The sequence below is a fragment of the Vombatus ursinus genome, unplaced genomic scaffold, assembly GCF_900497805.2.
Source record: "Vombatus ursinus unplaced genomic scaffold, bare-nosed wombat genome assembly UNPS02014791.1, whole genome shotgun sequence".
Taxonomy (NCBI): Eukaryota; Metazoa; Chordata; class Mammalia; order Diprotodontia; family Vombatidae; genus Vombatus; species Vombatus ursinus.
The window spans coordinates 66514663-66537879 of NW_020954569.1; the positions used below are offsets into that span (position 1 = coordinate 66514663).

The 23217-nt window shown below is 41.5% G+C and overlaps 1 protein-coding gene across 3 annotated transcripts in view; it reads left to right on the top strand.

Annotated features, from left to right (window-relative positions):
• CTIF (cap binding complex dependent translation initiation factor) overlaps nt 1-23217 on the top strand; it is a 484134-nt gene that overhangs the window by 235312 nt on the left and 225605 nt on the right. For all 3 annotated transcript variants that reach the window (XM_027869083.1, XM_027869084.1, XM_027869085.1), the window contains exon 7: nt 17161-17237. In XM_027869083.1, coding sequence (XP_027724884.1) covers nt 17161-17237 — 77 coding nt within the window. The remainder of the gene's footprint in view (nt 1-17160; nt 17238-23217) is intronic.

Below are 23217 nucleotides of genomic sequence, written 5' to 3' on the forward strand. Positions count from 1 at the left end.
TAGTGACAGGAAAATTCTACTATTTGTACATCTTCTAGAGGTCCCTCTATGCTAAAAGATGAGTAGCCAAGACTTTTTTTTTTTTTTTTACTAATATCACAAATACTCTCATCCTTTTCAACATGGAAAAAGCAATATGAGGAAATACTATTCTGGATCTGATTCTGGTCATTAAGGAAGAACTAGTTGTTGAAGTAGAAATAACAAGAATCATGGAAGGCAGTGACTATGCCATTTTAGAAATGTGATAGATAAGGAGGAGAGTGCCAGACATAGTCTGATACACATTACTGACATTGTATTTTGCCCCAGTTGTCTCTCAAAGGAGAATGATCAATACGTAGACTGAAAAGTATAGGACACAAATTAATAAGGAATTGGAATCCAAGATAAATGAGGATGTGGAAATAGACTTCAATGAGTTTTAAGTCAATTGACCTGAATGAACTACATCACAGTGTACTGAAGTAACTTACTGCTGAATAGTTGTTGATGATCTCTGTAAATGGAGAAATGAAAAGGGGCATGGAACTGGAGATAAATAATTCTTTTCTTTATTTTCAAAAAGGAGAAGATGATAGATCTTGGCGTTGCAAAGTTATACAATAAATTGTTAAAGGGATAGTTTGTAAGCACTTAGGAAGAGAAATACTGATTTCTATAAGCCAGCATGTGTTCAATAAGAAGTCATATTAGGGCAACTTTATTTGTATGTTTGTTCTATTCACTCATTCATTTATTTAGCTGGAGTTATTATATTGAGAGCTGCCCTAATCCAGTAGAATGTAAGCTTCTCCAGGGCAGAAACTCTTTTTGTTTTTGTCCTTGTCCCCGTCCCCAGCACTTAAGGTGGTACCTTGCACATAGCAAGTGCTTAATAAATCTTTGGGGCAACCAGGTGGCACAGTGAATAGCATGCCAGGCTTGGAGTTAGGAAGACTCATCTTCCTGAGCTTAAATCTGGTGTCAGATATTTACTAGCTGTGTGACCCTGGGCAAGTCACTTCACCCTGTTTGCCTCAGTTTCCTTATCTATAAAATGAGCTGGAGAAGGAAATGGCAAACTGTTCTAGTATCTTTGGCAAGAAACCCCCAAACGGGGTCACAAAGAGTCAGACATGACTGAAACGACTGAACAATAACAATAAATGCTTGATGAGTTAAATTGAACAGCTAATGATAAATGAAGTAGACATAATATATAATGACCTAGACCGTTATTAAAGTGTCTCTTATGTTATCCTTTTGGATACATTGGAAAAATATGTTGGATGCTAGTCTAGTTAGATGAAGTCAGAACTGGTTCAATGACTGAACTTAAATAGTGGTAACTGATGAATCAAGGTCAACCTGAAGGAAATCTCTGTTGGACTCTCACAGGGCTTAGTCCTGGGCCCTGTTTTATTCAGCATTTACATCATTGATTTGGATAAAGGCTTAGATTTCATGTTTATCAAATTAGTGGATGACACAAAACTGAGAGAGATAACTAACACAGGATGACAGAATCAAGATCCAAACAAATGTTGACAGGTTAGAATGATGAGCTGGATATAAGAAGATGAAATCTAATAGAGATAACGACACTGTACTTGGATCCAACAGAAGTAGTTTCATTTGTTTCATTGTATAGGGGGGCATGGTTAGACTGTAGTCCTTGTAGGGAAAAAAGATCTAAAATACCTCTGTTTTTGTGATTGAATGTTTAATGTTGCCTGTGGGTCATAAGCTTAACTATGTGATATGGAAGACAAAAAAAGCATGCTACTTTTCACTTTCTTTCATTCTTTTTCTTTTATTCACGTCTCCTTGTACAAAATGACTAATATGGAAATGTTTAACGTGATTAAAAAAGAAGAATGCCTAAAAACAAAGGAGGAGATAGTCCCGTTATACTCTTCCTTGGTCAAACCACATCTGGACTATGCTCTTCAGTTAAGAGAACCATATTTGAGGAGAGACACAGGCAAACTGGAGCACACCTTGAGGACAGGGAGTGGAAGAGGATTTAAAACCATACCATAAAAGGATAGTTTGGCAGAACTTAGACTGAAAAAGTGAATTCTTGGGGAGCAGAGGGGACACAATAGCTGTCTTCAAGTATTTGAAGTGCATTCGTGTGTAAGAAAGATGAAATTTTTCCTCCTTGGCCCTTTAGGGCAGAACTAAAGTTGCCAAGAGGTGGTTTTCAGCTCATTATAAGGAAAAAGTTCCCAACAACGAGAGGTGTCCAAAAGGGCAGTGGACTTAGTTCTTCATCGCTACAGGTTTTGGCTGAGAACTTGCTGGGGATGTTGTTTAAGGGATTCCTGCCTGACTGCTTGAACTGCCTTGAAGTCCTTTCTAGTTCTGAGATTCCATACATATAACTGGTCATCTTTGACTGGTTACCTGTCTTCTATCCTACTCTTGATACCACCAGTAGAAGCTGAGCTCAGTGTTGGGGGCAAGCAGTTGAACTCAGTATTAATTTTTTCCTATCTTGAAGAGGGCTTTAATCTCAAGTTTTCCTGACTGCAGATCTGATGCCCTATCCACTATGCCAACACTTAAGGCATCTCTCAGTATGTCATTTGAAGCTGGGTGGTATTGACCAATAGCCACTGAGCCCAAAGGTTTAGCCTACTCTAGTACTGCCTTTCCTGCTTTAACCATTAACTGATTCTGTTGCACTGCCTGGATGTGTTCAATTGTATGTGATAAACATTCTTAATTCAGGCGTTCCCCCTTTTTCTCCAGTTAAACTCTAAGGCAACTTGAAGGCTCTTTCTCTATCTTCACAGGTCCGATCATGTCACTCTCTTGCTCAGAATCCTTTAGGGGCTCACTGTTGCCTCTAGAGTAAATTAGAGTCTTCTGTTCAGCATTTAAAGCCCTTCAGAGTCTGGCCCCAATCTGTCTTTCAAGACATGTTACTCTCCATTCGTTCAACATCCTGCAGAATGGTGTCCTTGCTGTTCTTTGTACAGGACATTCCACCTCTGCTTGTTTCCCAGGCCTGCCTGGAGTACTCTCCCTCCTCACCTTGCCCTCCTCAAATCCTCAGCTCCCTTCAAGGACCAAGTCACATGCCACCTCCTCCTTGGCTAGAGGAAAGCTGACCCCTGATATGTTAGTCTACCACCTCAAAGAAATTGCTTTATATTTACTTCTTAAAGCTTTGGCACATTTATCTGTTTTTATGTTGTTCCTCCTTCTCCCCTCTCCCCAGTAGAGTGTAAAGCTTCTTGACGGTAGAGACTTTTCATTTTGCCTTTGTGTGCTCATCACCTAGCACAACTCCTGATACCTAATAGATGTTTAGTGAATGCTTGTCTAATTGAATTCAATTGATTCAAAAATGAAAAGGTTGGGATAGAGCAGCAGTTCTTAAACTTTTTGGTGTCAGTACCCAAAATTATTGAGGACTCCAGTCGAGAGAGCTTTTGCTGACTTAGGTTACATTTATTGATATTTCCCATATTAGAAACTAAAATGCCTTAGTATTACTGTGAAAATCATTTTGAATTCAAGGAATATGTTGTAAATCAGTCTCAGGGACCCTTAGGGGTTCCCACTTCAAATTTTGAGAACCATGAACAAGATGTTCCCTGAGGCCAGGGTCTCTTCCAGTTCTTAAGTTATATGAATCAGTGCTTTTATACTTTCCCCAGGAATGCCCAATCCCCAGCAGCCCCCCAATCTGGATATTATAGACCAAGAGAAATAAGGACAGAAAGGAGACAGCATGATACAATGGAAAGAGCAATGGATTTGGAGTGGGAAGAGTTGGGTTCAGATATTAGCTTTGCAACTTTTTATCTGTGTGACTCTTGGACAAAGAAATTAGAAAGAAAGGAAATAAGTACTTATTAAGTGCCTTGTGTGTGCCAGGCACTGTGCCAAATATTTTACAAATATTATCTCATTTTATCCTTAGAACCACCCTGGGAGATAGATACTATTATCTTTCGAGTTTTACATTTGAGAAAAAGGAGGCTGAGAGAGGTTAAGTGACTTGCTCATAGTCACACAGCTAGGTTCTAAGGTAGGATTTTAACTCGCATCTTCCTGGCTGGCAGCTCAGTGCTCTATCCCCCACACTGTGTATCTTAAATCTCTTAACCTCGCCAGGCTTCAGGTTCCTCATGTGTCAAATGATGTGGTTGGATATGATGACCTCCAAGTATGAAATTCGAGGTGTGGACTAGTTGACCTCTAAAGTCATAGGATAGATAGCCTGAAGGGACCTTTGAAGTCATCTAGTATAATCCTCTCATTTTATAGATGTGAATGAATGATGTGGTTGGATTTGATGACCTTCCATCTCCATATCTATGATCCGATGACCTAGCACGGTGCTGGGTATTTCGTGGAAATTAATGGACTGAGACAAAGGTTTTCCATTCAGTCCTGTAATAATTTAAGAGAATCTAAGCTACTTTCTTTTTCTTGTGTAGTGCTGTGGGAGGTGGATCCTTGCTGCATCTTCCAATAGATCATGTTGTTCTTTCTTTCACTATCATCTCTACCTCTTCTGCCCTCCCTCTCTGTCCTTAGCTTGATTGTAGTGGCCCTGGCCTGTTTTTACATTTAAATATGTTCAACCCCAGTACCTTTTTGCCCAGTGACAAAGAGGAAAAGTGGCCTGGCACAGAGGAGAGAGAGTTATTCCTCTTATTCCAGGGTAAGATATAGGAAGATAGATAGATAGATAGATATACCCAAATACAGTAAGGTCACACACATTTTTTTTTTAACCATAAGATACAGGTAAAAGTTCTATTATATGGATAGCTGTTCCTAGTACAAAGTCCAAGAACACAGTTCTGACATTAAAATTCGCTTTTCCCACTGAGCATTTAATCTTAGTACTATCATCCTCAACTCACTCATATATCTTTATTTCTCTCATCTATCTAGTTATCTATCTGTGCATCTTTATTTGTTTGTTTTTATTGCTATATCTTTAAAGGAACATGCTTGCCTGCCCATCCAAGCTACTTTCCAACTTTGGCACCAGTGGCCAGAATGACCATGTAGAGAACACAGCCCTTCCCCTCACCGCACTCTTGCTCCCTCTGCCCTCTGAATTCCCTTTTACTTGTCTTATCTGTTCCTCCACTGGTGATTTCTCTGACAATGAGCTTCCCTGGGCAGACAGCGGGATTGATGGGCTTGGGGACAGCACCTCAGTGGTGTTGAGTCTGTGTGAGCTGCTGAAAAAGACAGCCAAGGGACTGCAATGCAACTGCCTGGAACCAGGAAGCCTGTTTAATGAGTGGGTCCTTGGAGGGCCACAGACCAGCCAGGAGAGTCCCTGTACTCACTCAACAATAATGAAGGCTAATTTAAATACAGCATGCCATGTCTTATTCATTCCCTTTATTCCTGGAAAAATCTGTATAAAATCATTGAACCCTATTTTACCTGTGCATAGGGAATTTGCAATTTTAAGGGTCCCTACAGTATAAAAATCTGTTTCCCAAGGAAAAGAACCTTTTTGTAAAACCAGTAACCATCCAACAATTTCTCTGTTTTGTAAATTCATTGTCACCATACCTTTTGCTTAAAGTGGGGATTACCGGGGAAGTTATTTAGCCTCTCTGGGCCTCCATTTCCTCATCTACAAAATGAGAGGTGTGAACTAGTTGACCTCCAAGGTCATAGGATGTATACTCAGAAGGGACCTTCGAGGCCATCTAGTCTAATCCCCTCATTTTACAGATGTGAAGACTAAGGCCTGGCTATATTAAGTTATTAGGCAGCTAGACAGTGTAGTGGACAGAGTGCTAGACTCAGTCAGGGAGACCAGGGTTCAAATCATACCTTTAGACACTTACTATCTGTGTGACCCTGTGCAAGTCACTTGACCTCTCTTGCCTCAGCTTCCTTAATTGTAAACTGGGAATAATAATAATAATAATAATAATAACAATAATAATAATGGAACTTACCTTACAGGCTTGTTGTTAGGATCAATTGAGATAAGATAGGTAAAGATTTTTTGCAAATCTTAAAATGTTATATAAATTCTAGCTGTTATTAGCTATTAAGGTCGAGGTGTCAAAGGACAGAGATAAGCCTGGGCTCTTCCCATTGTATCACACTGCTCACAGTGCTAGTATCCTGTGTACCTGATCGTACCTTGACATTATTTCTCCTCATAGGATGGTGCATAACCATTCCGCTTCATTCTTTAGCCATAACTGAATCTAAATGACCCTCCTTCCCAAAAGGAAGGCGGTGCAAATCATTCTATTTCTTATTTCACTAGCGGAAATGTCATGTAACCCATCCCACTCTCTTTTTTGGGGGAGACAATTGGGATTGAGTGACTTCTCCAGGGTCACACAGATAGTAAGTGTCTGAAGCCGGATTTGAACAAGTTTTCCTGACTCCAGGGCTAGTGCTCCATCCACTGAGCCACTTAGCTGCCCACTACTTTGCCTTTTTGCTCCAATTTCAGGTCCTGTTTTAAATTCAGGGCTAGGCCTGAGCCCTTTTGACCCTGTACAGTTTAGTCAGACTGAATCATTCCCAGACCCACGAATGTGATGGGTGTGGAAGGGGTAACCCTCGTACAAAGGCCAGGATTGTATGAGGAACCATGCCAGGATTTCACTGGCCTCAGGTCATGATCTGGCCTCCCAGAGCACACATCTTCACACCAAAGTGCAAAATAGTGCAAAATATTTCAGTCCTACTCCCAGTGTACCCAGTGGGACTCTTAGACTCCTCCACAAGTCACTGTTTCTTCCTACCCTGGGTATGCCCTGTTCCATGCAGAAGTCAACTCAAGTTCCATTAGGTATCCAGGGTGGCTAAACGGCTTCCCGTGCCCCTCCAGCATAGATTGGGTTCAGTAAGGATCCAGGGTGAGGTCTAGGACTGTGACATTCACCTTCTCTCCTCCTCCCTCCCCATTCTCCTATCTCCTGTCCTGTGTGTGTGTGTGTGTGTGTGTGTGTCCAAGTCCATTTGTCTCTGTGTGTTTGGCCAGGCTATGGGTAAGGAGAGGATGTGGCTGGAGTTAGGGCATCTAGTAGGTTAGGAGGTGATTTCCAAAGTCCTGGGTGGGCTTTCTGACCATGTAAGCATCATAGGGAAGAACTAAAGCTTGGGCAGGCAGCCCAATGCAATGTGGGGACAAAGTGTAGTTTCCGGCCCATTGTCTGCTTACGGCACACCCAGCATGTTCCTGAAATGAATGGACTCTGAGGAGATCTGGGGGTAGGAGGTGGGGGTGCCATTAGGGAGGGCCAGGAGCTGGGGGAGGAAGAACAGGACGAAGATTTAGTGTTTTTCCATTTTTTCCTCTTTTTTTCATAAAGGAAAACAAATAATATCCTTTCAAGACAATTATACAGCCCACACTGCCAGGAGCCCTAGGGGCCCACTGTGATTGCCCCAAAGTCAACTATACACACATTGTTGACCAGATTGTTGGAGCAGGGCTGTGCACGTAGGCTTTCCAAGAATAATTATAAGTTATTATTCTCTACATAGAACCATCAAGGTCCAAGTTCACCATTGATAACTTTAGGACCCCTTTGCTGTACTGGTTCATTAATGGGTTATAGGATCTAAGGCCAAATGGGACTTTAGAAACTATCTCATCCAATCCCCTCATTTTACAGATCAGGAAACTGAGGCCCAGGAAGTTTTAGTGATTTGCCCAAGATCACTAGTAGTCAGTGTCCAAGATAGGATTTGAGGCCAAGTCCAGTTTTTCCATGGTGCCATGTTATTTCATTTGTAGTCCCCTGGGAAATTCCACAGGAGATATTGGGTCAGCTGATCCTGGCATTCAATTGTACCTCCATATTCTCCTCCTCTTAGTAGTATAAGCTGAGTTCTTGGAAAGGTGAGTCACCTGGCCCTTCCTTTGTAAAGACACAAGGGTTTGGGATAGAAGAAAGGGGAGATATGTCCTAGATGCCCCAGTGTAGATGACCAAGGTGATCCTAGCTCCGTAGATCTGCCGCAAGTTCAGTGGGATAATAGGCAAGTCCTTCCAATTTTTTCATCTGCAAATGTTAGGAGATTCTATCTTCCTCGGTTGTCCCCTCTACTGCTGGCATAGGTAAGGGTGTCTTCAGACCACGCTTCTGTACATAAATCTGTGGACTGTAAGGTGAGGTCACATCTCATGACTGACTACCAGCCACCACCAAGTACAAGTAGTCAGGATCCAGCTCCAGCTCCAAACCAAAACACAAAGACCTTCAAAGGAACTCTGATGTTCTTGAGAATACACACGCATACACACACACACACGTGCGCGCGCGCACACACACACACACACACGGTTTATGTGCACACATACACACTATAGATATAAACTAATTTGAGGGCTTTGTGTATAAGGTTGAGCTTTACAAGGAAGCTAGAGATTTGAAGAGGAAGAGGTGAGAGAGAATGGGGGGAGAGGCAGCCAGTGCTAAAGGAGATAGGAGATGTAGTGCCACATATGAGATATAAGAAGGTCAGTTTGACTAGAATGTAGTATACATGAAAGAGAGTTATATGTAATAAGTCTAGATAGGTAAGATAGATCGAAGGTATGAAGGGCTTTAGATGCCAAACAGAACTTATATTTTAATCCTAGAAGTAATAGGGAGCCATTGGAGTTTATTGAATAAGGGAGTAACATGATTAGACCTGAGCCTTAGAAAAATCACTTTGTTAACTGTGGAGGATGGGTTGGAGTGAGGAGAGACCTGAGTCAGGGAAACCAATTAGGAGACTATTGCAATAGTCCAGACAGCATGTGATAAGGGCCTGAGCTAGGGCGGTAATGGATAAATGGAGAGAAGGGGGCAGGTGCAAGAGAGGATTTGGAGTTAAACAGGACCAAATTTGACAACTGACTGAGTGTGTGGGATATGTGAGAGTGAGGAGTCAGGGATGAATGCTGAAGTTTGAACCATGAGCCTAGAGTAGAACCAGCAGGAGAGGCTGGATGTGTCCATGTGTGTGAATCTCCATTTCAGCTGCCCAGAGGCCGGGTAGGACGTGACGGCTCCAGTGTGATAGCAGTAAAATGGGTTGTGGAAATGGGAGAAGGAGAGGTTGGAAATGATTTCTAATGGCTCTTCTAGTGCTAAACTTTGATTCTCTGTGGCCCTGAGGTTCTGTGATCAGAATGGTCTGGGCAGATTCCCCAGAGTTTGGCCAGGGTCCTGAGAGCTGGAAGGAACTTTAGAGAGCATTCTGTTTAACAGATGAGGACATAGGCTTAAGGAAAAGTGATATGCCCAAGGTCATACAGCTGGTAAATGGTTAGTCCAGGAATTGAAATTAAACTTTCTGGCTCCATCCATGGGACCTGTACAACCTCTGCCCCTGTATGGAACAGACAAACATAGCAGATATTCTCTCCTAAGATCACAAAAGCAAATGTCTTATTATGAACTGAGGTAGGCCCTAAATGGGAAAAAAAAAAAAATGAGACCAGTAGGGGGAGTAAGTCAGTGTGGTCTGAGTGTCCAGGACTATTTTGTATTCAATTCATTAATGAATTTATGAAATGCTTGCCAGATGAAAGGTACAGGGGAATATAAGGACACAAAGGAAGTCACTGCAGCCCTGGGAGAATGCGACAAGCAGGCAAAGTAGGATGAGACATAGTGAGAGGTGAGCAGGAAGAGATCAGGCAGAGTACTCTAGGAAAACCTGAGCAGGGAGAGACCAGCAGCTGGGGAGATTAAAGAGGGTTTCATGGGGATCGGGGCCCTGATTATTCCCTTAATTTCTCTCTTTTTAAAAAAAAAATATTTATTTTTAGTTTTCAACATTCAGTTCCACAAGATTTTGAGTTCCAAATTTTCTCCCTATCTTGCCCCTCCCCCCACCCCAAGATGGCATGCATTCTGAATATCCCTTCCCCTAATCTGCCCTCCCTTCTATCCCCCCCGCCTTCTTTTATCCCCTTCTCCTTCTATTTTCCTGTAGGGCAGGATAGATTTCTATACCCCATTGCCTGTATATCTTATTTCCCAGTTGCATGTGAAAACAATTTTTAGCATTTGTTTTTAAAACTTTGGGTTCCAAATTCTCTCCCTTCCTCCCTCCCCACCCACTGTCATTGAGATGGCAAGCAACTCAATACAGGTTATACATGTGTAGTCATGCAAAACACTTCCATAGTAGTCATGTTGTGAAAAACTAACTATATTTCCCTTCATCCTACTCTGCCCCCCATTTATTCTATTCTTCCTTTTGACCCTGTCCCTCCTCAGAAGTGTTTGCTTCTGATTACCCCCCCCCAATCTGACCCCTCTTCTATCATCCTCCCCTCTCTCTTATCCCCTTCTCCCCTATTTTCCTGTAGGGTAAGATAGATTTCCATACCCAATTGAGTGTGTATGTTATTCCCTCCTTAAGCCAAATCCAACGAGAATAAGATTTCACTCATTCCCTCTTACCTTCCCCTGGGGCTGTGCCGGGATTGGGGCTGGGACCAAGCTTTTCTCTCACCGAGGTCACAGACCTTTCCTACTGACCTTATAAGTTGTCTTTGGCGTTTGTGGGTTGAGAAGTCTGGAAATTGTCGCGGCTGCCCATGATTCAGTTCCCTGAGGCCTGCTCCAGGTTCACTGAGGCCTGGTCTTTGCCTGTGTGGCCCACACTGAACTGTGCTCTTCTGTCAACCCGGCACAATAGACCTTTCCAATTACAAAGTCCAGTCCAAGTCTTGGGCTGGAAATTTGTTTCACTCTGTCTTTTTGTGGGTTCTGCTGCTCCAGAATTTGTTTAGAGCCATTTTTTACGGGTATTTGGAGGGGTTTGGGGGAGAGCTTAAGCAAGTCACTGCTTTTACTCCGCCATCTTGGCTCTGCCCCTGGAAAATCCATTCCCTTAGTTTCTATGCCCTTCCCTGTCTCAAATTAGACAAAGCCTTCTCTGCTTTCAGAACACCCCCTGCTCTGTTCTCACCAGCAGCCAATGCCACAGAGCAAATTCAGACTTGAAGGTATTCATTGACCCCTCAATCTTAGCCCTGCAATGTACTTGTTGCTGTGGGGATACAGAGGAAGTAAGCAGCAAGGTTCCTGCCTTTGAGAGGCTTATTGTCTAATTGAATCAACAAGGCTTAAATACATAAAATGGCTAAAAGATTACATAGGACAGCGTATGAAGGTGGCAGGCAATGTTGTGGAGTTTTGAAAAGGGAAATGATCAATGTGTCCATTTGCTCCAATGAGTAATTTGGAAAGACTGCGTGGAAGAGGTAGGGTTTGAGCTGCACGTGGAAGAATGGGCAGGATTCTGTTAAGAGAAGAGGGGAAAGACTTTCTAGGCAGATGTAAACAAAATGAACCCTAGAGATTGGCATGCCAGCCTTCCTCAGCCCTAGAACCCAGAAGATGTTCCAGGGTTGGGGGTGAGGAAAGCTAGAAGTAGTATTGATTTAAGCATTTGAGAAAAAATAAACCAATATGACATGGCTTTGAGAGGACCTGAACCTGTAAATTGGAGGCTGATCCCAACTGGGCTTCCAAAGTTTATCTCAGGGTGATTTGTGTGCAAACCATATCTTTCTCCTAGTGCTGCCTTACATAGGGGTTATGAATCAAGAAACACCATGATCTCAGAAGACTCATAACTACAGGTACCCCCAAGGGAATAGAAAACTATGAAGTATGAGAGTGAGTAGGCTGTGCTGTATTACAAATAATGGTGTATGCATAAGGAATAATGTGAAAATTGGTAACAAATACAAGTATGATTGAGAAAGGGAGTTGGTCCTATTATGTAATAAGGATGATGTATAAAAGATAGATAGCCAACTGCTACATTAGTATCAATGAAATATCAAAAGAATCAGTGAAAGGCCCTCAATATTTTGGTAGATATTCCTTAGAAAACTTGCCGATGATTTAGTCAATAAGCAAGTGTTTGTTAAATACCTATAATATTCGAGACACCAAAGGTACAAAGACAAATGAAAGAGTCTCTGCCTTCAAGTAGCCTATGTTCTATTGGAGCAAACGTACACCCATAATTAGATACAAAATATATACATGTATATTTCTATTTCTTTGTAGACTGAGGTATAAGGATCCAAACATGGTAATTCCTCTGTTACTAAAGGCAGATCATTTTAGAAATGTGGTCATATTTGTTCCATTTTCCCCTCATTCATTGTCCTCCTGAGAGTTCCATCTATGAATGCTCTTGAGATATTCTGGCTTAGTTGGTCTCACTACAAACTTTTTTGTAGGGGAATATTTTATTTTTGTAGCAGATATTTTATTTTCACTTCTCCTTTTTGCTGCTTTTTGAGTCCGTACTGTTTGTAATCTTCCTCCATTCTCCTAGGTAGTGTTTTGCAAATGTTAACATTCTAAGCCAGTGTTGCCTTTGGCTGCTGTCTCTCTCTTCTTGGCAAGAAGAGCAAGTATTCTCTGGCTAAGGCAGTTTCTAGGCTCTTTTGGCCTCCTCATTGTGGCATCTATTTATTATTCATTAAACTTGTGTAGGAAATGGCTATAATCAAGATTAATATCTGTCTTTTTCCTTTTCCTATTTTTTGACATTTATGTCTTATTTGAATAGGTCAGGCTGAAGCTGCTGCAATTGTTTTCACCTTTAGCCTTTTGTCTGATTTGATGTTTGTTTCAACTAGTTGATGATGTGATTGCACACAAACTGATTCTGATATAATTCACAAATCAATAACTAGTCATTTCCTGTCCACTGAAATATAGTTAATTTCATTTTTTTTTACTATCTTTATTCAGTGCTTGCCCATGTCCATGTCTAGAAAGTATTCATAGCATAGCCACAAAAGGTTTCAGAATAGTCTACAGTTCTTTGTTTACTCTTAAAACTTTAACCATTTAAAAAAAATTTTTTTTGACATCCTTCACAATGAGGTTACTGAGGGTCAAAGTATATGTTGACTTTATTTGGAAGATCTTTTTTTTTTTTTAAAGGCAATTGGGGTTAAGTGACTTGCCCAAGGTCACACAGCTAGTAAGTGTCAAGTGTTTGGTCTGAGGCTGGATTTGAACTCAGGTTCTCCTGACTTAAGGGCCGGTGCTGTATCCACTGCGCCACCTAACTGCCCCTATTTGGAAGATCTTGTAAAATTATTCATAAATTTTCTCTACCTTCTCCTTTAGTGCCTCAGATATTACCACACAAGCTGCAATCCCATTTTTACTGGGAGCCTTCCCCAAACCCTATTCATTCTAATGCCTTCACTCTGTTAATTTTTCCCTGTTTATCCTGTACATAGCTTGCTTTGTTTATATTTTGAGAGCAGGAACTGTCTTCTGCCTCTTTTGTATCCTCAGTGCTTAGCATACTGCCTTGCACATAGTAGGTGCTTAATAAGTGTTGGTTGATTGATTATCATGGTAGTGTTTTTGCTTATGCTCATCATAAGCACTACAAGATGCAGAAGACCAAGCATTGCATGAAATATTTCTTATTGCCTTTTAGCATACAATAAGACCAGCTCTGCAAACTCCTCTGTTTGAAAGGCTGGGCAGTGGGAAGAACCACCACCCTCCAATGCCTGCCTCCAACCAGGCTCTAAGGTTGCTTCCAACCTTACCTTCTCTCCTCTGTCTAAGCTGTTTGACTACTCAAAGGGCTCAGATGATATGGGAGTCAGCAACCACTAGGCCTTACCAGCTGCCTTGCCTCTGTGCTTTGTACTCTTTACTTTGGAACTAACAACCTAAGGACTTCTGGCCTTGCCATCCACTCCACCACTATACCTTTAGGACTTTCAGACCTTTCCATCATCCCTGCAGCCAAACTTTCTTTTACCTGTTGTCTCTCTCAATTGGAGTGTGAACTCCTTGAGATCAGTGACTATCTCAGTTTTGCTATTTGTTATCATAGGGAGTTAGCACAGCATTTAGCACACAGTGAGGTCTTAATATATGCTTTTTCATTCATTCTATTCATTCGTGGACCCAGTGATGGGAAACTCAAAGGGAGTTATTGAGGCAAGAACTTTGGTTTTAGTATAGGCTTCTTTCTGACTGGGCATTCAATAGTCATGTAGAGTGTGGACATGTTAAATAAATGAGACGGAGTAGGTACAGCTCGGACTCTGAACAATATCTTCATAGTGGTAGATTCCAAGGCAAGAAAGCTTCCAAACCCAGCCCCCGAGTGTGGCTGGTGGAGGAACCCCACATGCCCAGGTCCAGTGATGATGAGGAGTCCAGGAAGAAGTAGGTCCAAGTGGGGTAGGAACCTTGGAGTCACCCATGGCTAACATCTACTTAGTACTTAGTGGCAATGGAGATCTGCAGCTTTGTCATCAATGACTTGGATAAGAGTAGATGCAAGAGGCAGCTAGGTGGTGCAGTTGATAGAGCACCTGCCCTGGAGTCAGGAGAACCTGAGTTCTAATCTAGCATCAGAGGCTCACGAGCTGCATGACCCTGGGCAAATCACTCAGCCCCAATTGTCTCTTCCTCCCCCCCCCCCAAAAAAAAGAGTAGGTGCAAACTCAGTCTTTCCTGACCTTCATTACAGTTCTGAAACCCTTTACATCTCTTTCATGATTCCTGCTCCTGGATTCTTTGGTTGGTGAAACTTCCTCCATTTTTTTCTGGAGAGACTTGAAGATCAGTTAATGTAAATTGTTCCTGCTGTTGTACAAAAGGAAATGACTTTCTACCCAAAGCCTGCAGAGGGCAAGGCCTATGTTGCGCTTTAGTGAACACCTTTTCCTACTTGGTCAATCCTTCTTTCCCTTTGGAGGCACAAATTTAATGTGGCCTGAATATCTTAGTAAGGCTGCACATCTCAGTCTCATATCCTCTTGTTAAATTTTTTTTTCCCCTCTCTTGTTGAGGATCCACCTTTCTTTTTGCGTTTTCGCCTGATACTAAGTCATGGGCTTTTAGATTTGTGTATGTGCCCGTCTATCTCTAAGTCTGAAAGCTTCTCTCCACATCTCTGCCACCTTGTATTTCTATATCTGAAACTATGTTTCTAGGAGTTTATTCTTGTAGTATTGTCAAGTAGTTGGCTATTGGACCAAGAGCTCACATTTATAGTAACTAATTCTTAAAGATAGCCTAAGAAATGTGTAATTCTTAGCACCTCCTGTTCCTTTTTTGGCTAATCCACTAATGTCACTGAAAGCATTAGGGACCCATAAAGGACCAAGGGCCATTTGAACTTTTTATTTATTTTGTGAGTTGCCATGACCAAAAAAAATCATCATCTAGTATCCAACCTACTGACGAACAGCTTCTCCATTCTTACCTAGGTTGGGCCTTGGAAAGCAGTAGGGCTACATTGAAAGTCTTTCCAGAATAGTAGAACCTCCAGAGCTTACACTTAGCTCACCTAAGGATTGCCTCCCTACCACAGTGAAGTATTGGAGTAGAATTTCATGGAGTAGGTCATCATCATCATCATCATTATCATCTCTTTCTTATCTTTCTCAATGTGGTTTAGATAGAAATGGTCCTGGGAGAAGTCACTATGTTACTATTATTCTTTTATGTTTAATGATCTAATGTAGGAGTTTTTGAGTCCATGAACATTTTTAAAAACATATTTTGATAAGTGTATTTCCACGTAATTGGTTTCCTTTGTAATTCTGTGTATTTCATTTTATGCAGCTAAAAATATTATTTTCAGAAGGGGTCCACCCATAGGCTTCCTCAGACTGCCAATGGGGTCCTCATACTTAAGTCAAATCACTAAGCATTTATTAATCATATACTATAAGGCAGACAATGTACTAAGTTCTGGGAATACTGGTACTAGTACAAGCAGAAAGAATAATAGTCCCTGACCACAAAGACCTTAATATTCTAATGGGGGAAAACACAGAAAGGGAACCTAAAAGATATGTGGAGAAAAAGGAGAAATATCTGGAGAGGGTCATTATAGGGAAAGTCCAGAAGGTCAGGAGGAACTTTGAAGAGGAGTGAAGACGTGGCTGGCTTGGGTATTTTCTTTTAAATGGAGGTTCTGACAGGGCCACAGGGGCAGAGAGTATTTCTAGTATGAAAAATCTAAGAGTGGAGCAAATTTTCACAGTGAGAAGACTTTTGTGACATTGTAGAGAAAGTACAGAGAATCAGGAGTGGAGAGTGAGGCCTGGAAAAGAATTAAGGCTTGGCTGGACTGAGCAATTTCCTTAAAATGTAGGTTCTGGGAGGAACCAGCCAATAAGAGGAAAGGGCTACAGGGGCAAAGAGTACTTCCAGTGTGAGAGATCCAGGGTGGGGTGAAATTCCAGGGTAAGGAGGTTTCTATGGCATTGTAGAGATCTTTTTTTAATAGTTGAACAAAAGTATTCAATATGAGCTCTCTCTGTAAACTTGCTCCAAGAATTCTTGTTCTAACTCCGATAGCAGACAGGATGGTAAAAATATGTACCTTACCTTATTCCCACAGGACCTTGAACTCCTCTGCTAGATCTCTATATTTTGCAGGCTTTTGCATGTACTTTGAAATTATGCATATTTGATGTAATGACATCCATAAAAATGTTATTTTTAAGTTTTTATGGTTCAGTGTTATGTCTTGGTGATTATATACGATGGTTTAGCAACAGTGGTCTGGTTTCTTCAGTGTAGTTTATAGGTTGAATTCTCTAGGATATTTGAGGCAACTAGGTGGCCCGGTAGATAGAGTGCTGGACCTGGAGTCAGGAAGATCTGGGTTCAAATCTAGCCTCAGACACTTACTAACTGTGTGGCCTTGGGCAAGTCACTTTGCTTCTGTTTGTTTGAAATGGCAAACTACTCCAATATCGTTGCCAAAAAAAAAAAAGACAGTATGGTCCACAGGGTCACAAAGAGTCGGACACAACTGAACTAAGAAACAACAATAACGTTGTAGAATGGGGATTTCTCAGTTCATCCACAAAAACACCAGATCATATCTTACTAGATGTTCCTCAGTTTTTACAACTGGTGGTGATATGTTGCATAGTTTATAAAGTTTCCTTGAATAATCTATATTGATCACATAGTCCATGCTTTTATTACTATTAATATTTGAATTATTATTGATTAGATTAGATAATAACTGTGAGGTTGTTATACAAATGCTAGTTATTACTCTGGTTATTTATCAATCGTAATAATACATAGTTTTTCCCATAAAGATTTTGATTTAGCACATGAGAGAGCTTCTTACTTTCAGAATTATTGATGACAAATTCTTTTCCCCCCAATGCAGGGTTATCATCCAATGCCCCATGAAGCAGAGATTGCACATACTAAGAAATTGTTCCGAAGGAGAAGAAACGACCGGAGGTAAGAAACACTGAGTCTTGAGTTTTCTTTCCCCTTTTTCCACTTGTGTTCCTGTTGTGATGCTGGTTGCTCAGCTTGTTGAGATGGTAGAGTAACAGTGGGTGTTGAGGGGACACCTGGAGAAAGAAGATACTTTTTTTTTTTAAGTTTTATGTTGTTGTAGTCATTGTTTATGTAACATCCCCTCTTGAACACTCCCCGCAACTCAGAACTTGCACTAAAGGGTTTGATCCTCCCAAAGGATGGCTGCTGCTAGGTTCCAGGAGTGTCCTATGTGTTCGACCTCCTGAAACTATACCTCATGAGGCTCAATCAATGAATGTGTTTCTCGTGAACAGTCATCCAGTAGAAACAATTAACCCAAAGCTATAGGAGTTACAAAAATGGTATAGTAAGAATAGGAACTTCAAAATGTGCCCCCCTCTAAACCTAGAGCACACTCTCCTGCAAAAACAAAGTATCTAGAACACAGCCTTAGAATATAGTGGTGATAATGAGGTACACACATAAGGATACATGTGGCCAAGGTGCATGCATGCTCTCTCTCTCTGTCTCTCTGTGTCTCTCTCTGTCTCTCTCTCTCTCTCACACACACACACACACACACACACACACAACCTTGGGCTCAGTATCTCTGCTATGTGAGTCATTGAACTGGGATCCCAGTGTCTACTTCTCTCCACAGTTCAATGCTTAGTGACCATGGTCAGCTGTCTCTTGACTCCCTAGCCAGCTCTCTTCTTTTCTGCCAGAGGTCACACCTCTTTAAGCTGCTTCTACCTCTCTGTGTTCATGTCTGTCAGAAGTCTCTGCTCTCCCAGCTGTGTCTCAGACTCTCTAACTGGCCCCCCAGCTGCTGAATGGTATGTCTTCTAGGCAAGCAGCTCTGATGTTAGATCCCATCACTGATGGACAAGGGAGGAGAGAGAAATCCTCTCTTTCCCACTGAAGAACAGTTCCTTCTCAGGGGCCACGTTCCTCCTCCATTACTGCTTCCTAGCCTGCGTTGGCTTGCCTTGTTGGCAGGCTTAGCTGCCCTTTAAAGCCTCCAGGGACATGTTGAGCCATTGGAGGAGTGAACATCATATATTTTGGCCCTGCTTATTTCATTCTTTGTCAATTCATAAAAATCTTGCCTGGGTTCCCCCCACACATATTTGTCATTTCTTTGTGCATTTATTTTCTAAGGGGTTTCTGAATATGTAATTGATATTTGATATTACTATGTATTGAATTTCCTCCAGGGGTAAGGTGACAGACAGCTTATAATTTTACTACTGCTAAAGATTTTTCCTGAGGATCAAAGAGACTAACCTACCCATCCACTGCAAAGAAAGTGGTTTCTCAGGACTCCAGAAAAAGAAGAGGTGCCTGCCTGTCTTTGATAGAATGTCCTCAAGGTCAATGCGATTTCTGTCCACTCTTCTACCATAGTGACTTCACACTATGCATGGTCTTTGTTTTTGGTTTTTTTTTTTTTGTCAATACCTGTACTTTCACTGGTGTAGAATGAGAGAACTCTCCCTAACACTGCAGACAGGCATCTTTTCTTCAGTTTATTGTCCTAACAAGTTTCCTGAGGCAATAAGGTATTAGTTTTCTTTCCCAGTGTCATACAACCAGCAAGCTTCAGAGGTACGACCCAGGCTTTCCTGACTCTATCAGTTGTGACATGCTGCCTCTCAGGGATCTTGGCATTCAATTCATAGGACTGTAAATACAAAGTGTTGGGTAGCTCCTTCTCTCGGGACATGCTGGGGCTCTGTCCTCTCTGTCATATTAAAGGAACTGGCCAAGGCCATTGTGAGAAGGTACATACTGAGAATTTATCTTAAGTCTGGAGAATTGGTATGTTACAAGACATGCAGAAACCCAAGACAGTATAGCTTTAAAAAACCAGAATCACCACTCTCTACTTGAAAAGCCATTTTAAAAATGGAGGGGGGAGAGATGGGAGAAGTATGCAAATAAAATTCTGAAACATTGTGTCATTGTGCTGCTGATTGTACTGGTAGTGTTGTATGCCTTCCTGATACTCTGAAGCCTGATAGCTGTAAGCCAGAACCCTAGCTAGAGAAAAGAGAAAATTGAGGGTTGGAACAAACTGAAGAACTTTGGTGTGAGCCCGTTTAGTTCTCTATTTAGAATAGGATCCTAGAATAGAATAGAATCCTGGAATATTAGTATTAGAAAGGACCTTAGAGGTCATGTAGCCAAGCCCTCTCATTTCACAGAGGAGGAAACAGACCCAGAGAGGATGTGACTTATCCAAGGGCATACAGTGAGTCAGTGGCAAAGGTGAGACAAAAATCTCGCCATTCACTCTTTATTTTGTTGCTGCATATGAAGACATAAGATGGTAAGCTCTAGGACAGGGAGTTGCCCAGTTTCCTACTAGTTCTTTGCTGCTTTGGGTGGGGGCTAGAGTAGGCACTGTAGAGTCTGCATTTTTTTTCATGAGGCAGTCGAGGTTAAGTGACTTGCCCCAAGGTCACACAGCTAGTGTCAAGTGTCTAGTGACTGAGGCCTGATTTGAACTCAGGTCCTCCTGACTCCAAGGCCAGAGCTCTATCCACTGCCCTACCTAGCTGCCCTGATTCTGCATTTTCAGAATAAAATTGTGCCCTTATTCAGTAAATCATTCTGCGTTCTCTGAGCTCAAGTAGTCATGGATCATTGGTGGCAGCCAAGGAACAGCAACCCAGCTGCATGATTGCACCACCCTGTCCACAGAGGAAGGGCAGAGGGAACACCAGACCTGGACCTGGTGTCTAAAAAGCTATCACAAATATAGGGATTCATGGAAAGGAGTGTGACGCAAAAGACTCAATGTGGGGAAGTCATGCAGTTGCTACATCCTATTTAGAGTCATCAGTCAGTCAATCCACAAGATTTTATTAAGGGTCCACTGTGTGCTAAGCCTTGTGATGGGTGCTGGAAATACAAGCACAATGAATGAAACAATCCCTGATCATTTTTAATGAATCATCCTAATACTAATCAGGAGCTTTCATTTAATGGGAAAGACAGCAAGGGCATAGATAACTGTATAAAGAATAAATGTAAAAAGAATAAATACAAATAAACACAAAGTAATCCAGTCTAAGGTGGGGGGAGTTGGGGGATGCTAGCATGGGAAATCAAGGAAGGCTTTATGTAAAAGGTGGCACTTGACTTGCATCTTGAAGGAAGAGAGGGATTCTCTGAGCCAGAGGTGAAGAGGGAGAGCATTCCAGGCATGGGGAGTAGCCAGTGCAGAGGCACATAAATGGGAGGGGGAGAACCAGACAAGGTCATTCTCATTGTATTGTAGAGTGAAAGAAGCAGAGTAATGTATAATAAGACAGAAAAGAGAGTTTGGAATCAGAGTAATTTATATTTGATTCTGGAGACAATAGGAAGCCATTTGGGAGACTGTTTCAAGGGTAGTAGGAGATGAGGGCCCACACTAAGGTGATCGCTGTGTTAGTGGAGGGAAGTGGCTGGGTGAAGGTAGCAGTGGCAAGATTTGTCAATTGATTGGATATGAAGGGAAAGACTAGATTAAAGAATCCGGAATAATGCCTGGTAACCAACTTGAAATAAGGAAATTTAAAAGAAGGGTGAATTTGGGGAGAAAGACATTGAATCCTATTTTAGACATGTTGAGCTGGAGATGACTCCAGGACATCCAGTTTGAAATGATCAAGAGGTGATGAAAGAGTGAAGCTTAAGGCTGTATAGGTCTAGACGTCCTCAACATAGAGATATACCTTATAGTTAAGGGGTGTGTTTTGAGCCATCAGATGACACTGAGAAAGAGCAGTTAGGAAAGTAGGGGGGAAAACCCAGGAGAGTAGTGTTAAAAAAGCCCAGATGAGGAGAATATGCAGGAACAAAGAAATACTAGAAATGTTAATAGTGTCATATGTGACAACTAGGTCAAGAAAGATAAGGACTGGAAAAAAAGACCACAAGATTTGGCAAGTAGAAAATTACTGATAACTTGGGAAAGAGCAATTTCATTCTAGTGTGAGGTCTGAAGCTAGACTGCAGAGTGTTGAGGAGTGAGTGGCGTATGATATTGCTGTATGTAGAGGACAGCTACAGCTTTTTCTTAGAGTTTGGCTGAGAAAATGAGAAGAGCTGTAGGACAATAACTTGAGCAGATGGCAGGTCTAGTAAATATTTTAAGGATGGGAGAGACTTTGGCATGTTTGAAGGCAGTGGGAAAGGAACCAGTAAATATGAGGAGAAGTTGAAGATTAGCAAGAGGGAGGAAATGACTGAAATTGCAATCGGCTGAAGAAGGGGAGGAATGCAATCAAGGGCACGTGTGAGGGACTAGCTTTGACAAGAAGGGTCACTTCTGAGACTGGGGAAAAGAAGGAGGATATAGGCGATGATGTCAAGGAGTTTTGAGATAAGGAGAATGAGAGAAGAGGTTATATGGACTCAGTTTTCTCAGTGAAGGAAGAGACAAGATTCTCAGCTAAGACAAGGGAGAGGAAGATGGTGAGAGGCTTGAGTAGAGAAAAGGAGGTTTGGAGAAGCTTTTGTGAGGAGTGCAATAAGGAATCAAATAAGGAAGAATAAAAGAATCACCTTGCTCCAGTGAGGGCCCAGTTGAAACTGAGTAACATGAATGTGTAATGTATTGGTCAGTACAATTTTGTGACATTTTCTAGTTCTATTCAAAATGTTCTGAACGTATCTGGTCACTTCACTGTGAAAAGAATGTAGGTGATGTAAAGACGATATGTGTGTGTGTGTGTATACGGTTTTATTTCACTGTGAAAAGAATGTAGGTGATGTAATATATATAATATAGATATAGATAGATGCAGTTTTATTTAAAAAGCAAAAAAAACAGATTCTCTCAATCCAAAGCCACTGGACCATATTTTAAGACTCAGAGAATTTCTCAAGGTTCCCTCTGAGCCTAATAACATTTGAAGAGTTACTCTAAAATATTAAGTAGTCAATTTGTTGCCTTCCTGGCTATTGAAGAGACTGTGGTTATGGCCCAAATAACTTCCCAGTTCCTCATATTTGACTTTAGAATGGGAGAGGATACTTATGTCTTAAAAGACTTATGTCTTTTAACCTAACGTATTTGCCTTCCAAGTTATTAGAATTAATAAATTCTACTAACATGTAGATTAGTTTAGTATCCCTTGGTATACACCAGCTGGCTGCAGGGGGAGGTCACCCAGAATCGAGGGGCAGCCAGCCTCAGAGGAAAGATGAGCCAATGAAAGCCTGCAGAGGAGGTCAGTTCCACCTAGGGATAAATACAAGGTGACTGCTTTCATATGGGGAGACTTCCCTGCTCTGTAGTTAAGGTCTGAAAAAGCCCTCCAGGAGTGCCTACTGTTACTCTGGGGATGCCCTTTGTAAGGATATGCTCACTCTGCCTTCACACAAAGGATTTGGAGTTGGAGCCTTATTGCAGATTCACAGACCTCATTTCCTAAGGCCTAGGATTTTGTGATTCCTAATGGCTTACAGCAGAGTTTTTTGGACCTTACTGCAGAACTCCAGGGCCTCAGGAACTAGCTGGGGATCTGTGGAATATTTCATAGTGTAAGTTTTTTAGGGTTTTTTTTTTGTTGTTGTGTATGAAATTACTGGAACTTTTATTAATTCTAAATTTATACGATGATATTGTTTCCCAAATCCAGTTCCTTTATCTTCTTTGATCTTCAGAGTGATGCTCTATAGCCATACATTTGTTCTCAGTTACAGTCAGATACTGGCCAGAAAGCAAATAGTACCACGTTATTATAATGGACAGTTAGGTGGCACAGTGGATAGAGTGCCAGGCCTGGAGTCAGGAAGACTCATCTTCCTGAGTTCAAATCTAACTTCAGACATTTACTAGCTGTGTGACCCTGGGCAAGTCTTGTTTGCCTCAGTCTTCTCATCTGTAAAATGATATGGAAAAGGAAAATGGAAAATCATTCTAGTATCTTTGCCAAGAAAACTCCAAGTGGGATCA